Source organism: Oncorhynchus masou, chromosome 18 (assembly GCF_036934945.1).
Source record: "Oncorhynchus masou masou isolate Uvic2021 chromosome 18, UVic_Omas_1.1, whole genome shotgun sequence".
NCBI lineage: Eukaryota > Metazoa > Chordata > Actinopteri > Salmoniformes > Salmonidae > Oncorhynchus > Oncorhynchus masou.
In genome coordinates, this window is record NC_088229.1 from 23922297 (window position 1) to 23936530 (window position 14234).

The 14234-nt window shown below is 39.5% G+C and overlaps 1 protein-coding gene across 4 annotated transcripts in view; it reads left to right on the forward strand.

Annotated features, from left to right (window-relative positions):
* LOC135504266 (synaptotagmin-2-like) overlaps positions 1–13641 on the forward strand; it is a 106887-nt gene extending 93246 nt beyond the window's left edge. For all 4 annotated transcript variants that reach the window (XM_064922661.1, XM_064922664.1, XM_064922662.1 and 1 more), the window contains 5 exons: positions 405–572; positions 1846–2013; positions 6085–6202; positions 6858–6991; positions 7765–13641. In XM_064922661.1, coding sequence (XP_064778733.1) covers positions 405–572; positions 1846–2013; positions 6085–6202; positions 6858–6991; positions 7765–7980 — 804 coding nt within the window. In that variant the 3' untranslated portion in view covers positions 7981–13641. The remainder of the gene's footprint in view (positions 1–404; positions 573–1845; positions 2014–6084; positions 6203–6857; positions 6992–7764) is intronic.
* The last annotated feature ends 593 nt before the right edge of the window (positions 13642–14234 follow it).

A 14234-nucleotide genomic window follows, 5' to 3' on the forward strand; every position in this document is an offset into this window, starting at 1 on the left:
GCATTTGCTCCGTCATCATACTCTTCTGTGGAGAATGTCTTTGTTCACTGATACTTTGAGAAGCACAGACAGGCAGGCAGGCACGCAGGCAGGCACGCAGGCAGACAGACAGACAGACAGACAGACAGGCAGGCAGGCAGGCAGGCAGGCAGGCAGGCAGACAGACAGACAGACAGACAGACAGACCTCACCACACCAAAGCGTCTTTATCATGTTCATCGTAATGTGTTACACAAGCATAAAGTAAGGGCTTTCTTTGATCTGTTCAAAGAAACATCTGTTCAAAGAACTGTGGGTTGTCTCTGTGGAACTGTGAGAGGACACTGTCTGGGTACATTGAGACTGATTAATCATGCATAGAGCAAATTGACTGACCCCTTTTACCCTTGACCTCTGATCCCTAGCTCACAGTAGGCCTTCTCCAAGCAGCTGATCTCCTCTCCATGGACAGCGGCGGCACCTCTGACCCCTATGTCAAGGTCTATGTCCTCCCAGACAAGAAGAAGCATTTTACCACCAAGGTGCACAAGAAGACGCTGAACCCTACCTTCAATGAGACCTTTGTTTTCAAGGTAGGCTACTGTATTTTGATTGCTCTCTCTCTCTCTCTCTCTCTTCTATAACATGTATCAGATTTATAAAGATAAATCTAATATACCTAAGCTGTGATGGTTGGCCAGACCATAACTCCTGCCAGACAGCCAGTTACCCAAAGCCTGATGCATCAGCTATGCTCTCTCTCTTCTGATCCATCCGCTGGGCTGGTATTTCAGATAACACCTCATAACAGCGATTCCCCAGTCCACTGCAGACTCCCTGCATCTGATACCAACTAGCCTCCACCACTGAATCTCCTCGGCCGATAATAGAGGCAGAGCCTTGACTTGCAATAGTAGATGCTCAGATGCATTTCCTTCAAACAATCTCTAATTTGTTTAATTTAATTTTGGACAAAATGTACTTTAGAAAGTGCCTATTAAGTGAAAATTTAAAGAAACAGGTGTAACGGGTTTCTTCCATCTGCTCCTCTGATGAAGAGGTGGAACAAGGATCGGACCAAAATGCAGCGTGGTTCGTTAGATACATCTTTAATGTTGAAGAAAACACGAACAATACAAAACAACAAACGTCGAAAACCGAAACAGCCCTGACTGGTGCAACAAACACAGAGACAGGAACAATCACCCACAAACACCCAGTGAAACCCAGGCTACCTAAATATGGTTCCCAATCAGAGACAACGATAATCACCTGACTCTGATTGAGAACCGCCTCAGGCAGCCATAGATTAATCTATACACCCCACACAACCCCAAGACGAAACACACTACAAATAAACCCATGTCACACCCTGGCCTGACCCAATACATGAAGATAACATAATAAATATAGACCAGGGCGTGACAACAGGGTTGACGATTTCACCTTAAATCAGCCATAAATCCCCTGTGATGACGGGAATGGAAGCTTGTTGTGTGCAACAGGGAGTTGCAGTTCAATGAAACCTTAAAAAAGCTTAGTTGTTAAAAAATGTCAAACCTGTCTATTTATGGGTAACAAGGTTGACGTGTTATACTCGACCGCTCAGTTTTCCACCACAAAGCCCCAGAAAATTGCCAAAAAGGAGTAGAACCAGCTCATCTGCTTTTACACTATGATTTTACTATTATATGTTTCTTTTGGAAACAATATTTAAAATGGAATAGTTTCACCATGTTACAATTGAGAGTTCAGTTCACGTAAATGAGGGACAGACTAAATTCATCACTAATCACATTAGAGAGGCTTCAGAGGCTAACATTTACAAAAGAAAGTGATATTGATGGGGGTTTTGATGTTTTTCAGATTCCATTCCAAGAGATGGGTGGCAAGACTTTGGTCATGCAGGTCTTTGACTTTGACCGCTTCTCTAAGCATGACGTCATTGGAGAGGTGAAACTACCCTTGCACAAACTGGACCTGGCCCAGCCACTGGAGGAGTGGAGGGATCTGGACAGTGCAGAGAAAGAAGAGGTATAATGTTGAAGACCATCTCCCCACTTTTATTCAGTCCTTTGAAATACGTATCACGCTGTACAGTTCTGAATGATGTTCATCCTCGTCGTATGAATGGTTCCCAAAATTTAGTGTTGCATAGTGTGAATGGTTCCCTATATTTAGTGTTGCATAGTATGAATGGTTCCCTATATTTGGTGTTGTTTAGTGTAAATGGTTCCCTATATTTAGGTGTTGCTTAGTGTGAATGGTTCCTTATATTTAGGTGTTGCTTAGTGTGAATGGTTCCCTATATTTATTTTTGTTGCTATATTTAGTGTTGCTTGTGAATGGTTCCCTATATTTAGATGTTGCTTAGTGTGAATGGTTCCCTATATTTATGGTTCCCTATATTTGTTGTTTAGTGTAAATGGTTCCCTATATTTAGTGGTTGCTTAGTGTGAATGGTTCCCTATATTTGGTGTTGCTTAGTGTGAATGGTTCTACTATATTGGTTCCCTATATTTAGGGGTTGCTTGGTGTGAATGTTTCCCTATATTTAGTTTGGTTCGTGTGAATGGTTCCCTATATTTAGTGTTGCTTAGTGTGAATGGTTCCCTATATTTAGTGTTGTTTTGTGTGAATGGTTCCCTATATTTAGGTGTTGATTGGTGTGAATGGTTCCCTATATTTAGTGTTCCTTGGTGTGAATGGTTCCCTATATTTGGTGTTGCCCTATATTTAGTGTGTGAATGGTTCCCTATATTTATTTGGTTCCCTATATTTAGTGTTACTTGGTGTGAATGGTTCCCTATATTTGGTGTTGCTTCGTGTGAATGGTTCGCTATATTTGGTGTTGCTTAGTGTGAATGGTTCCCTATATTTAGTGTTGCTTCGTGTGAATGGTTCCCTATATTTAGTGTTGCTTAGTGTGAATGGTTCCCTATATTTAGGTGTTGCTTAGTGTGAATGGTTCCCTATATTTAGATGTTGCTTAGTGTGAATGGTTCCCTATATTTAGATGTTGCTTAGTGTGAATGGTTCCCTATATTTAGGGGTTGCTTGGTGTGAATGGTAGTGTAAATTGTTCCCTATATTTGATGTTGCTTAGTGTGAATGGTTCCCTATATTTAGGTGTTGCTTCGTGTGAATGGTTCCCTATATTTAGGTGTTGCTTGGTGTGAATGGTCGCCTATTTTTAGTTTTGCTTTGTGTGAATGGTTCCCTATATTTAGGTGTTGCTTAGTGTGAATGGTTCCCTATATTTAGTGTTGCTTTGTGTGAATGGTTCCCTATATTTATATTTAGTGTTGCTATATTTTGGTGTGAATGGTTCCCTATATTTAGTGTTGCTTAGTGTGAATGGTTCCCTATATTTAGTGATACTTAGTGTGAATGGTTCCCTATATTTAGTGTTGCTTCGTGTGAATGGTTCCCTATATTTAGTGTTGCTTAGTGTGAATGGTGTGAAGGTGGTTCCCTATATTTAGGTGTTTTAGTGTTATATTTTGTTGTGTGAATGGTTCCCTATATTTAGTGTTGCTTAGTGTGAATGGTTCCCTATATTTAGTGTTGCTTGGTGTGAATGGTTCCCTATATTTAGTGTTGCTTGGTGTGAATGTGAATGTGTTCCCTATTTAGTGTTTTGTGAATGGTTGCTATATTTTAGTGTGAATGGTTCCCTATATTTAGGGGTTGCTTGGTGGTGTGAATGGTTCCCTATATTTAGTGTTCGCCTATTTTTAGTTTTGCTTTGTGTGAATGGTTCCCTATATTTAGGTGTTGCTTAGTGTGAATGGTTCCCTATATTTAGATGTTGCTTAGTGTGAATGGTTCCCTATATTTAGGGGTTGCTTGGTGTGAATGGTCGCCTATATTTAGTGTTGCTTCGTGTGAATGGTTCCCTATATTTAGTGTTGCTGAGTGTGAATGGTTCCCTATATTTAGTGTTGCTTAGTGTGAATGGTTCCCTATATTTAGTGTTTCTTGGTGTGAATGGCTCCCTATATTTAGTGTTGCTTAGTGTGAATGGTTCCCTATATTTAGTTTTGCTTGGTGTGAATGGTCGCCTATATTTAGTTTTGCTTTGTGTGAATGGTTCCCTATATTTAGGTGTTGCTTAGTGTGAATGGTTCCCTATATTTAGATGTTGCTTAGTGTGAATGGTTCCCTATATTTAGGGGTTGCTTGGTGTGAATGGTTCCCTATATTTAGTGTTGCTTCGTGTGAATGGTTCCCTATATTTGGTTCCCTATATTTAGTGTTGCTTAGTGTGAATGGTTCCCTATATTTAGTTTTGCTGAGTGTGAATGGTTCCCTATATTTAGTGTTGCTTAGTGTGAATGGTTCCCTATATTTATTTGAATGGTTCCCTATATTTAGTGTTGCTTAGTGTGAATGGTTCCTTATATTTAGTGTTTTTGTGTTATATTTAGTGTTGTGTGAATGGTTCCCTATATTTAGTTTTGCTTAGTGTGAATGGTTCCCTATATTTTGTGATGCTTAGTGTAAATTGTTCCCTATATTTGGTGTTGCTTAGTGTGAATGGTTCCCTATATTTAGTGTTGCTTTGTGTGAATGGTTCCCTATATTTGGTGTTGATTGGTGTGAATGGTACCCTATATTTAGTGTTTCTTGGTGTGAATGGTTCCCTATATTTAGTGTTGCTTAGTGTGAATGGTTCCCTATATTTAGTGTTGCTTGGTGTGAATGGTTCCCTATATTTAGTGTTGCTTAGTGTGAATGGTTCCCTATATTTAGTGTTGCTTAGTGTGAATGGTTCCCTATATTTAGTGTTGCTTAGTGTGAATGGTTCCATATATTTAGTGTTGCTTAGTGTGAATGGTTCCCTATATTTAGTGATGCTTAGTGTGAATGGTTCCCTATATTTAGTGTTGCTTAGTGTGAATGGTTCCCTATATTTAGTGTTGCTTAGTGTGAATGGTTCCCTATATTTAGTGTTGCTTGGTGTGAATGGTTCCCTATATTTAGTGTTGCTTAGTGTGAATGGTTCCCTATATTTAGTGTTGCTTGGTGTGAATGGTTCCCTATATTTAGTGTTGCTTAGTGTGAATGGTTCCCTATATTTTTAGTGTGAATGTTCCCTATATTTAGTGTTGCTTGTGAATGGTTCCCTATATTTAGTGTTGCTTGGTGTGAATGGTTCCCTATATTTAGTGTTGCTTGGTGTGAATGGTTCCCTATATTTAGTGTTGCTTGGTGTGAATGGTTCCCTATATTTATGGTTCCCTATATTTAGTGTTTCTTGGTGTGAATGGTTCCCTATATTTAGTGTTGCTTGGTGTGAATGGTTCCCTATATTTAGTGTTGCTTGGTGTGAATGGTTCCCTATATTTAGTGTTGCTTGGTGTGAATGGTTCCCTATATTTAGTGTTGCTTGGTGTGAATGGTGTTGCTTGGTGTGAATGGTTCCCTATATTTAGTGTTGCTTGGTGTGAATGGTTCCCTATATTTAGTGTTGCTTGGTGTGAATGGTTCCCTATATTTAGTGTTGCTTGGTGTGAATGGTTCCCTATATTTAGTGTTGCTTGGTGTGAATGGTTCCCTATATTTAGTGTTGCTTAGTGTGAATGGTTCCCTATATTTAGTGATGCTTGGTGTGAATCGTTCCCTATATTTGTGAATGGTTCCCTATATTTATTGTTGCTTAGTGTGAATGGTTCCCTATATTTAGTGTTGCTTGGTGTGAATGGTTCCCTATATTTAGTGTTGCTTGGTGTGAATGGTTCCCTATATTTAGTGTTGCTTATTGTGAATGGTTCCCTATATTTAGTGTTTCTTGGTGTGAATGGTTCCCTATATTTAGTGTTGCTTAGTGTGAATGGTTCCCTATATTTAGTGTTGGTTAGTGTGAATGGTTCCCTATATTTAGTTTTGCTTAGTGTGAATGGTTCCCTATATTTAGTGTTGCTTAGTGTGAATGGTTCCCTATATTTAGTGTTGCTTAGTGTGAATGGTTCCCTATATTTAGGAGTTTTTTAGTGCGAATGGAAGACATGCACACAATGAGGATGAACATTGAGGAGGAATATTATTAGATTGAATAGGTTTTGTTCTCTTCTTGACCTTCTTCTCCCATCCCACACACAGCAAGAGAAGCTGGGAGATATCTGCATCTCTCTGCGCTATGTACCCACTGCTGGGAAACTTACCATCTGTATCCTGGAGGCCAAGAACCTCAAGAAGATGGACGTGGGAGGACTGTCAGGTAAAATATGGAAACATAATGATCACTGTGAATAAAACAATTGAACAGATGAACAGTGGAGTTTAAGCCACCCATACAGTATCTCCCATATCCTGGTTCAATGTCCCCTTGGTCAAGGTCGAGGCAATCCCTCTATTCACACAGTACGACACCCAAATCTATATTCCCAAATCTATATTAATACAGCTATTTCAGAGTGTTTCTTTGTGCATTATTCTGTGGTAAAGGCTAGATTATATAACATGAAATAGGATCCAGTAAAACCTTGTGAACCGACCATATGATTTTGATCTGTATGGTGAGCTGCTGTAGGCTACATTGCAAGCAGCCAATCTCCGGGGCCATTCAGTTTGCACTCACGTGCTGACTCTGTTGTTCCCACGACTCTTCACTCCCTTCAGCTAAACTGCACTGCAACCATCTGCTGGCAGTTTACTGCATTGCAACCACTGCTGGGTTCCTTTTGTTACTGGAGCCCTGATGGTAATGAAGTATTGTGTTTTAATGATTGAACTCTGCTGAAACAATGTGACAGAGGCAATAAGATACATCTATTAAACGACATAAAGCCATGTTTGTTAATAATCCCAATAGTGAGTCTGATACCAGGCTTGTTTTAATACCTGGCTGTGTGTATCAATCCCTCTGTGTGCAGATCCCTATGTGAAGATCAACTTGATGCAGAACGGCAAGCGTCTGAAGAAGAAGAAGACCACGGTGAAGAAGAACACTCTGAATCCATACTACAACGAGTCCTTCAGCTTTGAGATTCCTATTGAGCAGATGCAGGTAGTGTACAGCTGTGAACAAAGGACCCACCCACCTACCCACCTACCCACCCACCCACCCACCTACCTACCCACCCACCCCCACCTACCCACCCACCCCCTACCTACCCACCCACCCACCCCACCCCACCCCACCTACCTACCCCACCCACCCACCTACCCACCTACCCACCCACCCACCCACCTACCTACCCACCCACCCACCCACCTACCCACCCACCTACCTACCCACCCACCCACCTACCTACCCACCCACCCACCTACCTACCCACCCACCCACCTACCTACCTACCTACCTACCTACCTACCTACCTACCTACCTACCTACCTACCCACCTACCCCTACCCACCCACCCACCCACCCACCCACCCACCTACCTACCTACCCACCTACCCACCTACCCACCTACCCACCCACCCACCCACCCACCCACCCACCCACCCACCTACCTACCTACCTACCTACCTACCTACCTACCCACCTACCCACCTACCCACCTACCCACCCACCCACCCACCCACCTACCCACCTACCTACCCACCTACCTACCTACCTGACCGCAGCACAGCCATGCTAAAACCGGAATGAATTATGCCCCCTTGTGTATCATTGAATTAGATGACAGTAATGCAAGAGTGTACAGCTGAAAGGGGACAAAGTACCAAAGGCATACATACTGTACACCATGGAATTGCAATTCATTTGGGCAATTATATTATGTAATATCTTTCTAAATGTCAATAATATAGCACTTGCTTTTTCTCATTTCCTAGAAAATCCAAGCTGTGGTCACAGTACTGGATTATGACAAGATCGGTAAAAACGATGCAATCGGGAAGATCTGGGTGGGCAGCAAGGCGACTGGCACCCAACTGAAGCACTGGTCCGACATGCTGGCCAACCCTCGCCGCCCCATCGCCCAGTGGCATCCACTGCAGCCCGAGGAGGAGATTGATGCTTCTCTGGCAGCCCTGAACGCCAAGAAGTAAACCTCCTCTACCCACTAACACCCATACCCAAACCAACCCATCCTCCTCACCCCTGGTCCTACACATCTCCCAATAATACATTCCAAACCAACACACCAACCAATTCTACACCCTATACCACAAAAGATACCTACCTATATCCCAATTGACATGATCAAAAAATAATCAAAAATAAAACATTCATTCCACAAGGAGACAGTCACAAGATCACTCAATTGATGTTTGTATTGGGGTTGCAGTTAGTTACATTGTGTCATGAGGATAGGAGCCTAGAGTGTGAAAACAGCGGTCCAATGTGATGGAGGATTAGGGAAGTAAAACCACACATTCACTCATTTTGTACCTTTTCATCTCCTCCCCTTAGAGACACCGTTGCTTCAATTCTGCTTAATACTTAAAATGCTTTATACTGCCATGTAATAGAGGAAAAACACAAGCAGGTTCATTCCTTGGGTGTATTGTTGCACCATGCTCCACACCTGCCAGTTAATTACTTACTACATACTAGATACGATTAGTTTGAACTACATTCCTAGAGTTGGGTAAAGAGTAGAGATAGACAATATCCAGTTACCCCACACTGTTAACACACTGCCTTTTTGATCATTAGCTCATCTGCTCACCCATATTCTCAGGTACACTGAGAGAAAACTGAAACTTCATGCCTTTTTTTCTAAACGGGTTGTTATTCAAAATGCTCCGCAACATGATCAGAGAATAATGTTTTTGATGATTTTAACATCTCAGTCTGGTGCTGGATTGGTTTATTTTTCCATAATCTAAGACTAGTCTAAATGTATCACTGAAATGGCAACAGGAGAGTCTCTCGAGTGTCTCTCAATAACACCGTTTGTGGCTGTCAGTCAACAGAGTTGAGATGTGAAATATGTTTAGGATGAGCCACTGTAAGTGTCTATCATGGCCTATGCTGGGAAAGCATGCAAGAGAAAGAATATCTGTGTGGAAACTCCAAAAACTGAATGGAAGGTCCCATTGCATGCTTTCCCAACATGGGCCATGATAGACACTTACATGCATGCAAGAGAAAGCATATCTGTGAGAATATCTGTGTGGAGACTCCAATGACTGAATTAGACCCTGGTTGACACAATGTTGTTTGTCAGGTGTCTATTCTACTATTCTACTGCCTGCAATCTACCACCTTCCCCTCCAATGCTTCTACTATTTAGGATCTATCCCCCTGTTCAGTGCTAAAGCCATTAGTCATAGACTCACAACAAGGATTTCACTTATTCAAAGGAATCCCTGTATCCGTCTTACAGTCATAAAGGAGACAAGCCTTCCGAGTAATGAAATAAGCAATTCTCAACTACCAGGGACGCCTTCCAATTAGCTGTGTTGTTTTTTACTCACTCTTTTCTTTTCAACGTCAAACACTTTTATTCCTCAAGCACTTTAAATCAAAATGTTCTGTTCTAATTCTACTCTCCAAAAACCAGAGATTTAACAATTTCTTTTATGATGAATAATTTCTGGTAAAAAAACAAGACAGTGAATTTATGAGTGAATCATTATTTTTGTAGTTTTTCTTTGATCATTTTAACCTTGTTTTTCTTGTGAATGCACTTTGATTGCTCTGAGACAATTGTTGTTGTTAAGTTTGATTGAAAGGATAAGATCTGGAAGGTTCCCGTTATGTGTATGTTATACACAGATGGCCAAACTGCTGAATCTAATTGCACTATACTGGATATCTCTATGTTACATGGTTGTAGATTGTTCTTTGATCTATGGAGTTTTTGTGATGAGATGTCGTGAGTTTGAGTCAGGTCACATATTCAAAAGTCTTCTGATTGGGAATAAGACACGTTTCAATTAAATGCTGTTCCTCAGATCCTTCACTGAATAAGTGATTTTACATTTTGACTTTCTCTTGAGATAAATTTGAATATAAAACAGATCATATGACTGAATTAAATTGACATTTAAAAAATGTAAAAGTCGTAGCAAAATGCCATTAGACTTTCGAGCCACACTAGTAATGTAATGGGACATGAACTGTCTCTGTGCACCATCTTGTTCCAAACAACAATATAGTTCAAAGCAATGTATTTCAAGGATGGCAAAAAGTACTTGATTGTGTTTAAGAACAAGCAAAGCAGTTTAATGTTTTAACAGTTTGACAACTTTTATACTTTTGGGAATCACAGTAGTGAATGTTGGTGAAAGTATTGCTTTTCTCTATAGGACAACCATATATTTATTTATATGTCCAGTAGGGGGCAGATTAGTTATGTTTTATATTTCATTTGATTTAGTTTCTTCTATATGTTCAAAAAGCAACACTAAAGAAAAGACTAAATGCAAGCAATCAAACGGCCCATCGGTGAGTAGTTTTGCCTATATACATAGTTCATACAGGTTGATACTGCATGTTTCTACAAAATACTGTACAAAATAGCATGTTTTAGAGATAAAGCAAAAATATCTTGTGTACGTGGGTGTCATTTGTCATTTTAATACTGTAACACAATGCAGGAAAAAATATACACTGTATATTTTCTAAATTAAACAAATATGTATTTATTTTCCATGAATGGGTTATTGGAGAGAATGTCATAATTCTGTCCATGCCTAGACTTTTAAGCAAGTTTGTCGTCAAGTACTGTGTGTGAGTTCATGTAGGATAAAAATGTAGCCGCATGCTTGCTATCTAAATCCTTGTGATTTCATTTGGATTAATTATAATTTATTTCAAATGTATTTATTTATGTACTGTTTCCTTTGAGATGATTTAAGTCTATGTTGGTCTTCTTGCCAAACATCAGTGATTGTAGGGGGTCTCCAAGTTCAAGAAATACCACAATTCCAAAGTGGAACTCTTCAATGATCAGTGCCATTGCTGAAACATATCCACCATTTGGTTAAAAAGACTGTAAAAAAGATCAACCTGATTTTTGGACAAACATGTATTACAAGCTTACTATTTAGGATGCTAATGAGCCCACCAGAACTGAATCCACACATCTCCACACTGGACATAAAGCTTGGAGTCCCCTACTGTACATTAAACCTTTTTGGGGGAGTTTTACTTTGCGTTGATATAATGACCTGACACCCTTTGCAATTATATCTGTTTTACAGTGCTAATTACACAAATATATGTGAATGTGTATACAGATAGTTGAATTAGATAAAAACTAAAGCCATAATACTCAAGCACTAGCTCTTTAGAGCTCTGCTGTATAGCTAGTTATTGATTTGTAAAAAACAAAAACAAAAAAACACTTCTTAATCTTCCTAGGTCAGTGTTTGTCATGTACATTCTGTTCAGAACTCTGTACTCATCTAGATTCTAGAATGCAAAATATTGAGCACTGAGAGCAGTTGTGAGTTTAGTATAGTGGATGTGATTTTGTTTTCTACTTTGAAGATGTTAAAGCTGTCTTTATTTTATACATGTGTAGCTAATATATTCCAGTGATGTAATTTGTCTATGCCTTGTTTTGATAGTATGAATCATGGTTCTTCTTATCTCACAAGATGTTATCGAAAATACCTGAAGAAGTTATCCGGAACATTTACATTATTGAAATGTGAGTGTCAGGCTGGTCTGTTGGTGATCCTTGGGCTGAGTGCAATTCATTTAGGACCCTGACTGCGATGTATGGATCCCTCTATTTTCACCCACAGTGGCTTTACAGACATGACATAACATTGTGATCAAAGATATGGCAGAAATATCTATCTATCTTGTAACAGTGCCAAGTCTCAGCATTATTGTCTGATCAACATATGTTGCGTTCATGGTAAACAGTAAAGTTAAGATGAATCATCTACAGTCTAATCTTAGACACTTTGATGGAAACCAGCTGTTTCAAGTCAACAATTCCTCTAATAGCAACACTATTGAAATAATAATCATAGTGTTGTTTGATGTTTGCAACAATGTTATAATGGGATCATTGATGTTGCTTCTCAATGTCACAATCAATCCTTTTGAACTGTGACCAAACCGATGCACATGGAACTTCAATCCAGTTGACGATTTCAGTGTCTTTCCAAAATACTGCCAGTATATCCATCTATATTTACAATTCCATGAAATCATCATCAGTAATCTGTTTGAATCTATTTCAGAGCCCAAATAATTCCACTGATGCGGATGCAGGTTAGATGATAAAATAACTGTGATTAAAGGTTCAAATATAGCACATTTTTATTAAAAAGAGTTGATTGTTTCAATGCTTTTTACACTGCCACGGTCATTGGACAATTCGCTATATGGGGAAAACGACTGACAACTGTGTGTTTGTGTGTATGTATGTATGTATGTATGTATGTATGTATGTAGGTATGTTACAAGAACAAAAAGCATAGGCCCTTTATAAAGTTAGAGGTTGCAGTGCTAAAACACAGTACTACTGCAACTTACCAGACGTATATATCTGCATGCCCAGAATACATAAACCATTCTTAAGTGTACATTTAAGTGGTGTTAAAAATAATTAACAAAGATGTTTTTTTATTTACAATGGTTTAAAATGTTTATATTATAGGATTACCTATTTTTTGAAAGCCTAAATTGATATATCTACTTTATGCACAACTGCTTTAGAAACGAACTGCAGGCTATATCTCAGCGGTGAAGGAACAATGGATTGAGAGCACGATGATTCACACACTACATTCTACTGTTCTTTTGTACTACTAGCTGTTTTATTTCTATCAAGCTTTTTAAATGAATTATTCAAGTACTTTATGAAAAAGGTCCATGTGATTTTCAAAGGGATTACCCTCCAAACTAGAGCATCATATCAAATCAAATTGGATTTGTCACATGCTTCGTCAACAAAAAGTGTGGACTTACAGGGGAATGTTGTCTTACAGACCCTTCCCAACAATGCAGAGAGAGAGAAAGTAGAGAAATAACAGAAAAGTCATACAACTTCCATGTCAATAATGTGTTAAGTAGCATCTCAGTTGGCCTAGGTCACTCACCACCTTAGTGTGTTCTCCCGTCTCTGTTTGTGTTTCCTCTTTCTACTGTAATAATCACTAGGTTAGTGTTGTGTTTCTATTGTATTATATTTAGAATGCAAAACTGCATTAGGACCAATGGAAAAGACAATGATTGAACTTTCCCACCATGAATTCACTGTTTTTCTGTCTTAGCATTAATGTGCTGTTGTTGTGGAACTGGACTCGCTGGGGGCTCCTTTGGATCCAGAATGATACTGATTTTCAGCGGAACGTCGTCCTTCTCGTTTACAACATGGACATATATACTACCAAAACATGCAGAATAGTACCAACCCTCTCTCTTGAACTCTTCCTTCACTTCTAATTTTCTATACTACAATTGCATTCCAAAATACTTTTTTCTCCTCTCTTTCTCTTCATCCTCTTTTTAAGCCTCAGAGGACCATGAGATTACGTGTCCTCTGGCTGTGTTTCTTCGTGTCTTAGTGTTGTGGTGCGTGTGTTCATGTCAGTACTTGTGCCTACTGTGGATCGCATGCTTTAGCCCTTGACTGGACACAAAACGTTGCTCCTATACAAACTGCCCACGGCCCGTCAGTGGATGAGCATCGAGGATCCTTGTAAAGTTATCGAGGGAACCAAATAACTCAATACAGATCTATCATAAGTGTTACCAGCTCTGTAAGAAACAAATAGGAAATAAAGGCCTTTTAATAAGCTTGGACTCATGTATTGTCTGTGCATCACGTCTCTATTCTTTATTCTGTAACCTCTCTACAAGGGGATATTAACTTCAGCATCAGTGTGTTCATTGGTTTTATACCAGTTTTTATCGCATTATATCTGGAATTTAGCGCTCAGCACTGAACAATTCCTTTGAGAAGAACTTAATGCCATGTGATAAAGATTTTGGTAGAGTGAGAACACACATAAGGACAGTTATCACATATTTAACCATCGACAGTTTATTGAGCAAGTGATCAAACCACAGACAAGTAGCATTTCAGTCTTTTTCGGTCTCTTATAATTCATACATGGTAAAGTTGTTTCAACGTAAGATACTGTCTTTAAATATACTTCCAGTACATGTGTAGACAGATAGCTGTATTGTTCTTTCAGGAAAGGCACATGTAGTACACATAAAGTGTCTCACGTTAGTGCCTCACGTTATAGAACACAGGGCACAACACAGGGCCTCTTTATCACAGGACGTTGGTGGCACCTTAATTGGGGAGTGCGGTCTCGTGGCTGGAATGGAGTGTATGTGTTTGATAACCTTCCTACTGATTCTGCTCCAGCCATTACCACGA